The sequence below is a fragment of the Batrachochytrium dendrobatidis genome (genome assembly GCF_000203795.2).
Source record: "Batrachochytrium dendrobatidis JAM81 unplaced genomic scaffold BATDEscaffold_1, whole genome shotgun sequence".
NCBI classification, from domain to species: Eukaryota; Fungi; Chytridiomycota; class Chytridiomycetes; order Rhizophydiales; genus Batrachochytrium; species Batrachochytrium dendrobatidis.
The window spans coordinates 3041559-3053533 of record NW_006281099.1 but is presented as its reverse complement, the minus strand read 5'-3'; the positions used below and the strand labels follow the sequence as shown (position 1 = coordinate 3053533).

The following is an 11975-nucleotide window of genomic DNA, read 5'->3' as shown; positions in this document are numbered from 1 at the left end:
TTGCTCAAATGTCATTGCACTGTCAGTCTATATCCTTAAATCTACTCGACTAAACCATTTTGTATTCCATTAAAATCCATGTAGCATCAACACTGTCGAATCCTCAATCCGTATTATACCATTCAACAGCGCATTTGCTTGGGTGGGCATTGGAATCTCACTATGGTGATGACTGTCTTCTTACCAATGGTCCAGCAACTGACCAAGGATTTTTCTACGATTCGCTCTTGATTGAAGGAGGCGAAATTAGAACCAAACAGCGTTTGGATATGCTATTGCACAAACCAATCACTCAACTATTAGACCCAGCACATATCGATCAAGATATTGCGTTACTTATGAGTGGAGCAGCTGGAAAAATCATTCATCCAAAAGAAAGTGATTTGGAACTGTTTACTGAGTTTATAGAAAAAGTTTCAACACAACATTTAGCCTTTACTTGCATTCAAGTCACTCGAGATGTAGCTGCTCGTATGTTTGCTTACTCGCCTTTTAAATTAAGCTATTTATCAAAGATCCCTGCATCAGAAACCGTTTCTCTTTACCGATGTGGTGACTTCATCGATCTGTGTCGCGGACCTCATGTACTTAATACCAAAGCTATCAATAAAGTAAAGCTTTTACATACCGGTGCTTCTCAATGGCAGACTATTTCACCACACAGTCTATCGAGAGTATCGGGAATCTCATTTTCATCTGGAAAAGCACTGCGTGAATGGACTCTACAACGTCAAGAAGCGTCCAAGCGCGATCATCGACTAATTGGTCAAAAACAATCGCTGTTTTATTTTAGTCCGCTTTCTCTTGGTGCACCTTTTTTTCTGCCACATGGAACTCGCATCATCCAACGCCTCACCGATTTTTTGCGGCATGAATATCGCAAATACGGCTTTGATGAAATCGTAACCCCATTGGTGTTTAACAAGTCGCTATGGGAAAAGTCTGGCCATTGGAAAAACTACAAAGAAGATATGTTTGCAGTGGTAGAATGCTGCTCACAAGATCATGCTTATACCACACATAGCAATGTCTTGACTAAAAGCACTGTAGATCAACTCAATGATGCAGATATCCAAGCACTAAAACCTATGAACTGTCCTGGACATTGTTTACTGTTTTCCAGTACCTCGAGATCGTATCGCGATCTTCCCATTCGATATGCAGAGTTTAGTCCATTGCACAGGTGAATTCATCTTTATTCTACTCAACCCTTTACTCGTGTCAGATCTAACACACATTTATCGGACTTTGTTTAAACTTCATTTACATCATCTGTAGAAATGAGGCGTCTGGAGCACTGACTGGACTCACCCGAGTGCGCAAGTTCCACCAGGACGATGGTCATATCTTTTGCACACCGTCACAAATTGCTCAAGAAATTCAATCTACTTTAAAGTTTATTGATACCATGTACACGAAAATACTACACTTTCCTCAGTACACACTTGCACTTTCTACGCGACCCGAATCAGGTCATGTTGGCACACTGACACAATGGGAAGCTGCCGAGACTGCACTCAAAGAAGCTCTCACTCAATTTGGAAAACCATGGACAATAAATCATGGAGACGGAGCTTTTTACGGCCCCAAGATTGACATCAAAGTACGCGACGCTATAGGAAGAGATCACCAAACTGCCACAGTTCAACTGGATTTTCAACTTCCAAAACAGTTCCAATTACAATACTCTACGGGGAAAACTGGGCCTGAAGATGCTGCAATGGAAACTCCCGTTATGATACATCGCGCTGTATTAGGATCTGTTGAGCGGATGTTGGCAATCTTGGCAGAACATTATGGTGGAAAATGGCCATTTTGGATGAGTCCGAGACAGGCAATCGTCATTCCAACAAACAAGACCCTAAATGAGTATGCTCAGAGTGTAAAAAACAATATTGCTAATCCATCAGAACTTGATGGATCAAACAGTTGCTCTGCCTACTACCATATCGAAGTAGATGATTCAGATCATTTACTTTCCAAGCGGGTTCGAGAGGCACAGCTATTGCAGTTTAATTACATTTTGGTGGTGGGCGATAAAGAACAGGAAACTGGCACCGTAAATGTTCGCTCAAGAACCGGGAAGCAATTGGGTCTTATGACAGTTGATCAACTAAGAGCCTTGTTTGCCAAAAACACCCAAACGTTTACTCTCGACTAATATCCTTGTCCAGGCAATCTACTCTTGAATAGCAAAATGCATGCTCCAATATTATATTCAAACCAAGGAATAATAAAGACACAATTTGATTTCAAACTGCTTTTATTTCTGTTTCATTGCAAAAAAGTAACAAATGTTGAGCCAATATGTGCTGGCCCCATTGACTTTATGCACTTGGAAAAGTAAAGTGAATAAACTTTGGAATGTGTAGAGTAAGTATCAGATCGCGTCAATTTATTGAGCCATCATGTTCAGTGCGCTTCCAGCCTTGAACCAGCCAATCTGACCTGCATTGAAAGTGTGGTTCAGCTTAATGTCAAGGGTGGAGCCATCCTGCTTGTGAGCACGAAGAATAAGTTGCTTTCCAGGTGTAAATGTAGTGAGGCCAATAACAGAGACCTTGTCAGTAGGATCAACACGATCATAGTCCTTGGGATCAGCAAAGGTCAAGGGAAGCATGCCTTGCTTTTTAAGATTGGTCTCATGGATACGAGCAAATGAGCGAACAATAACAGCAACACCACCAAGGTGACGAACCTCGAGAGCGGCATGCTCGCGAGATGAACCCTCACCATAATTTTCATCACCAATGACAACCCATTTCAAGCCTTTAGCTTTGTAATCACGAGCAGTTTTGGGAACCGCTTCAAACTTTCCAGTAAGCAGATTTTTGACAGAGTTTGCCTCGTTGTTGGCAATGTTAATGGCACCAATCAACATGTTGTTGGATATGTTGTCAAGATGTCCACGATACTTGAGCCATGGACCGGCCATTGAAATGTGATCAGTTGTGCATTTTCCCTTGACTTTGATCAGAATATCTATATTTTCATAGTCCTTTCCATCCCATTTGGCAAAAGGGCTAAGAAGCTGAAGACGATCAGAGGTGGGGCTCACACTGACAGTGATCTTGGAGCGATCAGCAGGGGGAGACTGGAAAGTATCCTCACCAGGGTCATAGCCGCGAGGGGGAAGCTCGTCTCCAGTGGGCATCTGGAAACGGAAGTCTTTACCATCAGCAGTCTTGAGAGTGTCCTTGACAGGATTGAAGCGAAGATCGCCAGCAAAGACCATCGCGGTGACAATCTCGGGGCTTGCAACAAAGGAATGGGTAGCTGGGTTGGCATCGTTACGGCCGGTAAAATTACGGTTATAAGAGTTAATAATAGAGTTCTTTTCACCCTTTTTGACGTCCCGACGATCCCACTGGCCAATACATGGACCACAGGCGTTGGCAAGAACAACACCATTGCACTTTTCAAAGATATCGACAAATCCATCGCGATCAATGGTTGCACGAATTTGCTCAGAACCAGGTGTGATAGTGAATTTTGATTTGGCTTGAACACCAGCATCAAGAGCCTGCTTTGCGAGGGAAGCAGAACGAGACATGTCCTCGTATGAGGAGTTTGTGCATGAGCCAATCAAACCGACTTTGAGTTCTGCAGGCCAGTTGTTCTTGGTGACAGCTTCTGCAAACTTGCTCAGAGGAGTAGCAAGATCGGGAGTAAAGGGGCCGTTGATATGAGGTTCGAGTGTATTGAGATCAATTTCAATGATTTGGTCGTACCTAATTCAAAGATGCGTTGATAAATATCCAACAAACCATTCTAAAAAAACAAGGATTGATGAGACATTGTACTTACTTGGCACCGGCATCAGCAACCAAATTGTGCTTGAATGAAGTGGCATAGTCAGCAATGGCACCACGCGACGTGGCTTTGAGATAGTCGGACATGCGAGAGTTGTAAGGGAACAAAGATGTAGTTGCACCAATTTCAGCACCCATGTTGCAAATAGTAGCCATACCAGTGCACGAAATAGAGTCAACGCCAGGTCCAAAGTACTCTACAATTGCTCCAGTACCACCCTTGACAGTCAAGATGCCTGCAACCTTGAGAATAATATCTTTTGGAGAGGTCCATCCGTTGAGTTTACCAACGAGTTTTATACCAATCACGTTGGGGCATTTGAGCTCCCATGGAATATCTGCCATGACATCAACAGCATCAGCACCGCCAACACCTACAGCAACCATACCAAGACCACCCGCATTAGGAGTGTGGGAATCGGTACCAATCATCAAACCGCCAGGAAAGGCATAGTTTTCCAAGATAATTTGGTGAATGATACCAGATCCAGGACGCCAAAACCCAATACCGTACTTGGCGGAGCAGGTAGAAAGAAAATCATATACTTCCTTGTTGATGGATTTGGATCGGGGAAGATCCTTGACACCACCGAGCTGAGCCTCGATCAAATGATCACAGTGAACAGTGCTGGGAACAGCAACGGTGGGGAGACCAGCAGACATAAATTGAAGAAGTGCCATCTGAGCAGTAGCATCTTGACAGGCAACACGATCTGGACGAAGTCTCAAGTAGGAACCACCACGCTTAATATCTTGCTCTTTGGGATTGTCCAAGTGACCATAAACAATCTTTTCAGCAAGGGTAAGAGGATGTTGAAGTCTGGAATAACAATATGTAATGGTTAATAACAGTCAAATCATTTAAATCCCATCCAACAAGCATTGTGGGTAAACTAGGAGTTAGGTTCATTCTATACTCAAGCTTTGGAAAAGCTCAAGTATCAAAATATCCAACCAATGAATTTAGTAAAAATAATGCAAGGTATCAAGTACCTGTCACGAACAACCTTGAGATTATCTTCAATGCGTTTGTAATTGATGTACTTGTCTTTTTCCAAATTGGAAAGAGCAACCTTTTTGTCAGCAATACTAGCAAAGTTGCGACGTAATACAGTTGATCGTGCAGTCTAGCAAAAGAATGAAAGCAGGCATCAGTAAATTGTTTAAAACTAACGAGTTTAATTATGAAGCATGACTTGCAAAAAACAAAAGTAGAATCATGCATGTACCAATGACTGAATCAAATCCAATGGTATTTAAAAAAATGGAGATAGACTGGATATAAAGAGTGTAAAGTAGACATGATAATACAAGCAGGTGGGTCTGCTATCTATCAACAGCCCAATATAATAAAAAGGCGCACTGACTCCTCGCGTTTCGTCGAGGGTTGGCTGACAACCATTTTAGTGAATGTAATAGGCCAAAGATCACACTTGGAGGGTCAGTGCACACTCAAAAAGAGCAGCAACCTGGTAAAAAGTGATAGAGAATGCAGAGTCTAGAATGGCTTGTCAAACCATTCTAGAGCATGGAGTCAAGATCAGCAATGTAAAAACATGATGGTTGATAAGATGCGGTTGTTTGCCAAGGATTTTTAGAAAAAGAACACCGGGGTTAAGAGTAGAGTTGGCAGGACACTCTACTCAGTCTAGAGCCAGAGACTAAAAGCAAAGCACTTGTCCAGTACGATTAAGTTGTCGAGCAGTGGTTGCATAGAAGCCAGAGTTGTCATATAACTCTTACCTTGAGCAGCAGATTACTTCTGATGAGTGCCATTCTGTGAATGTTTTTTGGTCAAGAAATTTTATGTGGAAAAAACAGAATAAAATGACAGTCAGTGAGTCGGATTTTATTGGAATATTTTATCCATGAAGTCATTCCAGCCATTCCAGTCATTCCAGCCATGCAATGCTTGAAAACACATTCAATGCATTTGTTCAATAAGCATTTTTTAATCATTTTGTCAGTGCATTCTATACAGAATTTGAAATAGTTTCAATTGGACTGCAGTGTCTGGATCTAGAGTTGTTTGAAATGACTGCTTGGATAGTAGGACTATTTTACAACACATTATATTAGCAAAACGGCATGCATCAGCACGACATTCACTCAAACATTCTATTGAATTCTATGAGATGTTGAATTTACAATAGTCTGTATGGCTTTAGACTATATATTAAGTTTAAAGATGGTATCCGTTGAGCCTGTGCATCATGACAAGTATTGCAACTCAAGTTTCTTGCAATACTAGATGAGAATCACGGTAATTTATGCCGGATTCAGCTCAAGCAAAAGGGATGAAAATGTAGAAAAAATATATTTCAACAACCTAATCTCACCATGTTTTGAAAACATTCAGATAGCATCAAAAAGTCTTTCAAAACATGAATTCTCTGTTTGTAAAATTACACGATTGGTTTAGGTTAGTGTAGAGATTCTATATAAATGGAAGCCCAAACTCTCGTGTCAGAACGAAATACAAGTCAAGATTGTCACTGTGGTAGAAAAAACAAGGGCGATAGATGATCCTGACATTTAAATCAATACTCCACCAATACTTGAGAGTGACATTCACAAGAATCAAAGCCAACTCTACACAACGATGTGGTTGAATTTTATGTGAGTACTACACGGTAGTTGACAGTTTCTCATCACTTTATTTAGTCGTGATTGTAAAGGTAAACTTGATAAACGAGTATTCGATTGTATTGAATCGACAACTTGCAAGTATTTAAAATAAAAACATTTTAGTAATAGACTGCGGTATTTGTTACGCAGTTTGGGATTGCAGTTGATATGATTTGACAAGATGCTTGTGATTGCAATAACCAGCATTTGGCATGTCCTCCCCTACACAGTCTGGCTGTGCCAGACTAGAATGAAATCGATAGTTGCTCGTCAATCCATTCTAATCCTGTTGCGTCCATTGCATCAAACTTTTCCAGCACTCTCGACAGACTTGATTGGTAAGAAACGATGCTAGCAATGAATGAACTGTTGATCAAATCAGTCGTTTGTTGAAATCTAAACCAAACGTTGCTTCCACCCCTTCGCATTGATTGCTTTTCCAAATCTAAATCCACTCTTGTCCGTCTTGTCATCACTATATTCAGTGCTGGTTTGCATTGCTTTTTTTATCTTCATACAGACCAACTATCCATTTGGTCTTGTCTTTTATCCCGTCTTAAGGTATGCTTGACAATCACTTGCATTGATTCACTAATGCTCACCCCAGAATGCACTTGACAACCGTTTGGTCACAACGATGGTCTTGCCAGAATATGCTTGTTTGATTCAAGACAGATAGACCTGCCGGCTGCAAAGTACTCCATGCCATCATTTAGAAATGCAATTCACTTACTGCTTCATCTTTATACCTTTGAATTCGGAATTCATATGTAGTGCATCGTTCTGTCTATCCTTCTTGCATAGTCTTTTAGCCAGGATTGGTTCTATTTCAGCCTCAAAAGTACTCCAGCAACAGACATCTTAGCCTGTGCTGCTCCTTGTGCTGGTCTTTGCTCAGAATTAATGGCAAAGACGACCAACGCGCAGGCCAATAACTTTTCCACTACTACTGCAACCTCTTATCTTCCATTCAAATCCGTTTTTTCCAACTCTACGACTGCATTTGCGTCGTCTCGTCAAACTCAGCTATCTCAACTAACAATGACCTCTAATCAACCAACTGATTTAAAATCTGGCCAGATGCAGGCCGTCTCTGGCTCGCGTGCCCATCATGGCAACACTCACCACGCTACTGGACCTGGCAATTCAGGCAACCAGCTTGTCCCGTCATCTAGCTCAAGCCGGCTTCATCCCACTGGCCAGAACGTTATTGGTGTTCACTACAAAATTGGTAGAAAGATTGGCGAAGGGAGCTTTGGCATCATTTATGAAGGTACTGGCTGATACTGGACTATAAAAGCAATGCAATTTGCTAAATAGTCAACGCTTAAATATGTCAAGATGATACTTTCTAACACTCTGCTCTATAAAACTGTTTCATTTGAATACCCCATCCCTCTGTTGGAACGATACCAATGATGGATGCGCCTGCTATCTAGGAACAAATTTACTCAACAATCAACCCGTTGCAATCAAATTTGAATCCAGAAAAACAGATGCTCCTCAGCTTCGTGATGAATACAAGGCATATAAAATCATGTCTCATTCCGGTAGGTTGGAAAATAGTCGTACTAGTTTGATGAATGTATTTTAACTATTTGAACCAAATATAGATGGCGTTCCTGCTGTATATTACTTTGGTCAGGAAGGGCTTCATAATATACTTTGCATTGACCTACTAGGCCCTTCCTTGGAGGATTTATTTGATCTCTGCAATCGACAACTATCATTTAAATCTGTATGCATGCTTGCTAAACAAATGGTAATATCGTTTATTTATGTTGTATTCTAGCAAAACTTTGGTTGCTAACCTAACCAATCATGTGTATTGCTCATCTCTTCTAGATTACTCGTGTTCAGAGCATCCATGACCGAAATCTTATTTACCGAGATATCAAACCCGACAACTTCCTTGTTGGGCGAATTCCTCGTCATGCAGAAGCATCTGCAAATGCTTTGCCTGGGACTGGTACGATCACTATTGTAGTGTTTTTTTAAATCGTATATATTTTAACTCTATCTTTGGGCTTTTAATTGCAGACCCAAACAGCATTGTTGCAAATCATTCAGTCGAACATCCACATCCTGCCGCACAAGTATTTATCGTTGACTTTGGTATGGCTAAACAATATCGTGATCCCAAGACAAGGGTTCATATTCCCTATCGTGAGAAAAAGTCTCTTTCTGGAACTGCTCGCTACATGAGCATCAATACTCATTTGGGTCGTGGTATGGATAGACTTGCTTTGTCTATATAGTTGGGTTGACTGATTATACTGATGCACTGACTGTTCTTTCAATGCAGAGCAATCAAGAAGAGATGATCTAGAGGCACTGGGTCATGTATTTCTTTATTTTTTAAGAGGAAGTCTGCCATGGCAAGGACTCAAGGCTGCAACTAACAAACAAAAATACGAAAAAATTGGTGAAAAAAAGCAAACTACTACTATTGAGGAACTGTGCGAAGGATTGCCTGGTAAGCTTAGTTTCTGCATACGTGTGCAACTGCATGGGATATTTGTGTGAAAGTTTGTAGTGCTGCTCTAACAATGCTTTTGAAAATTCGTACATGTTTACTGCTCATCACTAGTCGCATTTTCAAGCTATATGACATATGTACGTGGTCTTAAATTTGAGGAACATCCAGATTACGACTATCTTCGCGGCTTGATGTCGACTGCGCTACGCTCAATTGGCACAACAGACGATGGTGTTTACGACTGGATGGAAATTATGGATATCCAACGCAAGGAAAAGGAGCGTCTTCGTGAGGCAGAACGAGATATGCGTGATCAACGTGAGCGTGAAAGACTGCATCGTTCTGGCGCTGCTGCTGCCGCCGGCGGTAGCTCTGCTCCAATAAATACAGTGCCAAGTTCTGGATTGAATCAAACCAACTCTCAAACAATATCGCCTGGCACAAATATTCCTTCTTCCCCTTCTGGCCCTAGACTATCCCAACTAGGTACTACTCCTCATACTCACGGACCCGCACAAAGTGGCAGCATGTATGCCATTCCCGGATCTACATATGGTCTTGGCAGCCAATCTGTCTCTCGAGAACCCACATCAAGTCGCACCGATGTTGCACAATCACGGGTGTCGGTTTCTCAGCAACAGCATTTGATGCAACAACCGCAGATGCCACCTCATGATACGACTGCAGATATACGTACTCATGGTTTGACTAATTTACCTTTTTCAGATAAAGGTCATGGCCCACAAACTGGAAACATGAACGACATGTCTAATTTGACTCCTGCTCCTCTTTTGGTGGGTAGCAATGGTGCACATCCTGCAGATAAAAAAAAGCATACTCCATGGTGGAAAAAGCTATTTAGGGTATGCGGCTCAAAAAATTCGACCATGTAGTTTTTTAGGATCATACAAGGATAAAGTCGGCTCTACAAAAAGCATTCTTTGGATAACATAAGCCTGTTGTTTTTATGCACTGCAACTTAACCCAAGCCACTACGCTATTGCTTGCCTTTTTTATTTTTGCTCCTTTTTTAATTTCAATCAATCTATTTTTTGGTTATTGCTATATATTTTTACTTTTGTTTGCAGCATGGTTGCTTGATTCGTACGTGTATGTGTGCTGCTTATTTTTCATTATATGCAAAATCCAGTCAAATATATTCCGTCACCTCGATTTTACTCGCATCCTTGGATTTATTTTGTTGTGTTCATGTGTTTTGGCATATTTACTGCAAGGTTAAACAAACGTGATATTAGTCATTTGTGACTGCATGCTCTTGCTTGTTTTTGAACATTACACTCTAGTCCTATTTAGACTGGCATTTGCTTGGCATGTCATTGCAGTCGTATTTACGTAAACCAGAGCACTAGATCGAAATATATAAGCAGCCAGCTTCATGATATGATAATGTATGCCCAATGTACTACACAATACCAACATGTGGATTAAAATGGGTGAATCTAGTCCCAAACCTGTTGATCGTGCAATGTATGGTTGTGCCAAAAAGGAAATCATTACAGTCTGCAACTGTAGTTGAACTAAAACTATATAGTGAATGGTGTGCTGATTGAAAAATTGAGCATGTCTAATAGGAAAGTGCAATGAATATCTAACCATCACCTACTCCAGAGCAAAAAGGCAATTACTGCAAATAATACAAGTGTTTCATTTTATCTCAATACTACTGCAAGTTACTCGAGTAACAGGCGGAGGTACACAAACACTTGTTGAAAACGAGTTCACGTTATATTTAAACAAAGCGCTGTTTTGAATTCAACCAACATCATTGACCTTGTTTAATTCAAACATTTTAATATATATTATATTTCAGGTTATAAACGTGTAGCTTAACCAGTAGTGCATATCAGCAAAAACGACGTTTAGTTTTGTAAACCGTCGGCCTGAACTGTTTTAATACTCAACTTTCAGTCAGACTGCTTTCATTTTAGATACTGCATCATCTAGTTTAAACTTGGTTATTGAACCAGTTCATTGCACTTCAATACTTTGACGCGTTCAAGTGGTGTAGATACCAGAGTTGGTGTTTGTCTTGCGTGTCGTGCCAGCATATATTGATTCAGGACCATTCATATAATGAGTACGACTGGACGTACTGGTGCAGGGTTCAGACAGCAGCCAACCCCACTGCAAACTATTTGCGGTAAAATACAGGTATAAAGTATTGCCAACTCACTTGATCATCTTGTTGGCATATTAAAGGGTTCATTTAATATATACCGAGTCATTCCACATTTCCAACATGGTATTTTAATGTGTAGAGAAAACTAGGCATTCTGGATTTACTGCTGAACGATGTAGAACAGCATATTCTGTGTACAAATTTTAAAAAATGCTACTCGGAAGAATGGGTAAGATGTATTTTTGGACTGTAGTTGAATTTTATATTGCTTTTTAACTTGTGTATATCATTGTGTTAGACTCGATTGATGAATACACTTTCTGAAAGTGTGTCCCTTTCACTTGATACCGTTATTCCAATTCATTTTGATCCGGACATTCCTCATCCCTCCAGTACTCGACATCAAACAGAGTCTGATCCTTACAAACCATGTGACACGATTGCCAATCATCTCTGTCATTTCACAAGAATGACACAGTTTTTGACGGATAAGAAAAACAAACGTTTAATGAGCCCACGTACCTTGTCGACGAAAACATGTAAAAAATGGTTAAAAAATATACTATGGGATTTAAAGTACCAACCCATTAGCTATCTGGTTGAGTTTATGTATTATGATGGATTCGTGAGTATACTGAATTTAGGCGATGCAGCCATTTCGCCGCTTGGAAGGTATGTTGCTTGATAATACGATCTGGTTGGATATGCAGTCCAAATTTTATTATATCCAGGAATGACTGATTTTCCTGTGATTAAACTATAGGTGTTGTTGGGGATTCAAAATCCAAACAATTTGGGTCAAGATTGTTCAAACAATTATACAGAGCAAGGTTTGCATACTCTTTCGGATTACATCGTTTGCATTTATATTAAAACCATCAGTTTAATTACATAGGAAGCCATGGCAATGCAAGTA

The 11975-nt window shown here is 40.5% G+C and overlaps 4 protein-coding genes across 4 annotated transcripts; 3 read left to right on the top strand and 1 right to left on the bottom strand.

Moving 5' to 3' along the window:
• Positions 1-104: 104 nt before the first annotated feature.
• BATDEDRAFT_8061 (uncharacterized protein) lies at positions 105-2161 on the top strand (the record flags this gene model as incomplete). The annotated part of the gene is made up of 4 exons (XM_006674903.1): positions 105-261; positions 409-973; positions 1043-1183; positions 1279-2161. Coding segments are annotated over 4 exons (1746 nt in total), but the record flags the coding sequence as incomplete, so codon positions are not given.
• An 87-nt stretch (positions 2162-2248) lies between these two features.
• BATDEDRAFT_34204 (aconitate hydratase ACO1) lies at positions 2249-5588 on the bottom strand (the record flags this gene model as incomplete). Its single annotated transcript, XM_006675723.1, has 4 exons — positions 2249-3731; positions 3808-4632; positions 4806-4939; positions 5556-5588. The coding sequence occupies 4 exons, from the start codon at positions 5586-5588 to the stop codon at positions 2396-2398; spliced, it is 2328 nt and encodes a 775-aa protein (XP_006675786.1). The 3' UTR covers positions 2249-2395.
• A 1755-nt stretch (positions 5589-7343) lies between these two features.
• Positions 7344-10091, top strand: BATDEDRAFT_84994 (uncharacterized protein; the record flags this gene model as incomplete). The annotated part of the gene is made up of 7 exons (XM_006676325.1): positions 7344-7713; positions 7880-7990; positions 8054-8202; positions 8286-8409; positions 8481-8669; positions 8746-8916; positions 9031-10091. The coding sequence occupies 7 exons, from the start codon at positions 7344-7346 to the stop codon at positions 9810-9812; spliced, it is 1896 nt and encodes a 631-aa protein (XP_006676388.1). The 3' UTR covers positions 9813-10091.
• Positions 10092-11013: 922 nt separating this feature from the next.
• Positions 11014-11800, top strand: BATDEDRAFT_85340 (uncharacterized protein; the record flags this gene model as incomplete). The annotated part of the gene is made up of 4 exons (XM_006676324.1): positions 11014-11091; positions 11199-11288; positions 11358-11731; positions 11791-11800. 4 exons carry the CDS (start codon positions 11014-11016, stop codon positions 11798-11800), a joined length of 552 nt encoding a protein of 183 aa, XP_006676387.1.
• Positions 11801-11975: the final 175 nt, after the last annotated feature.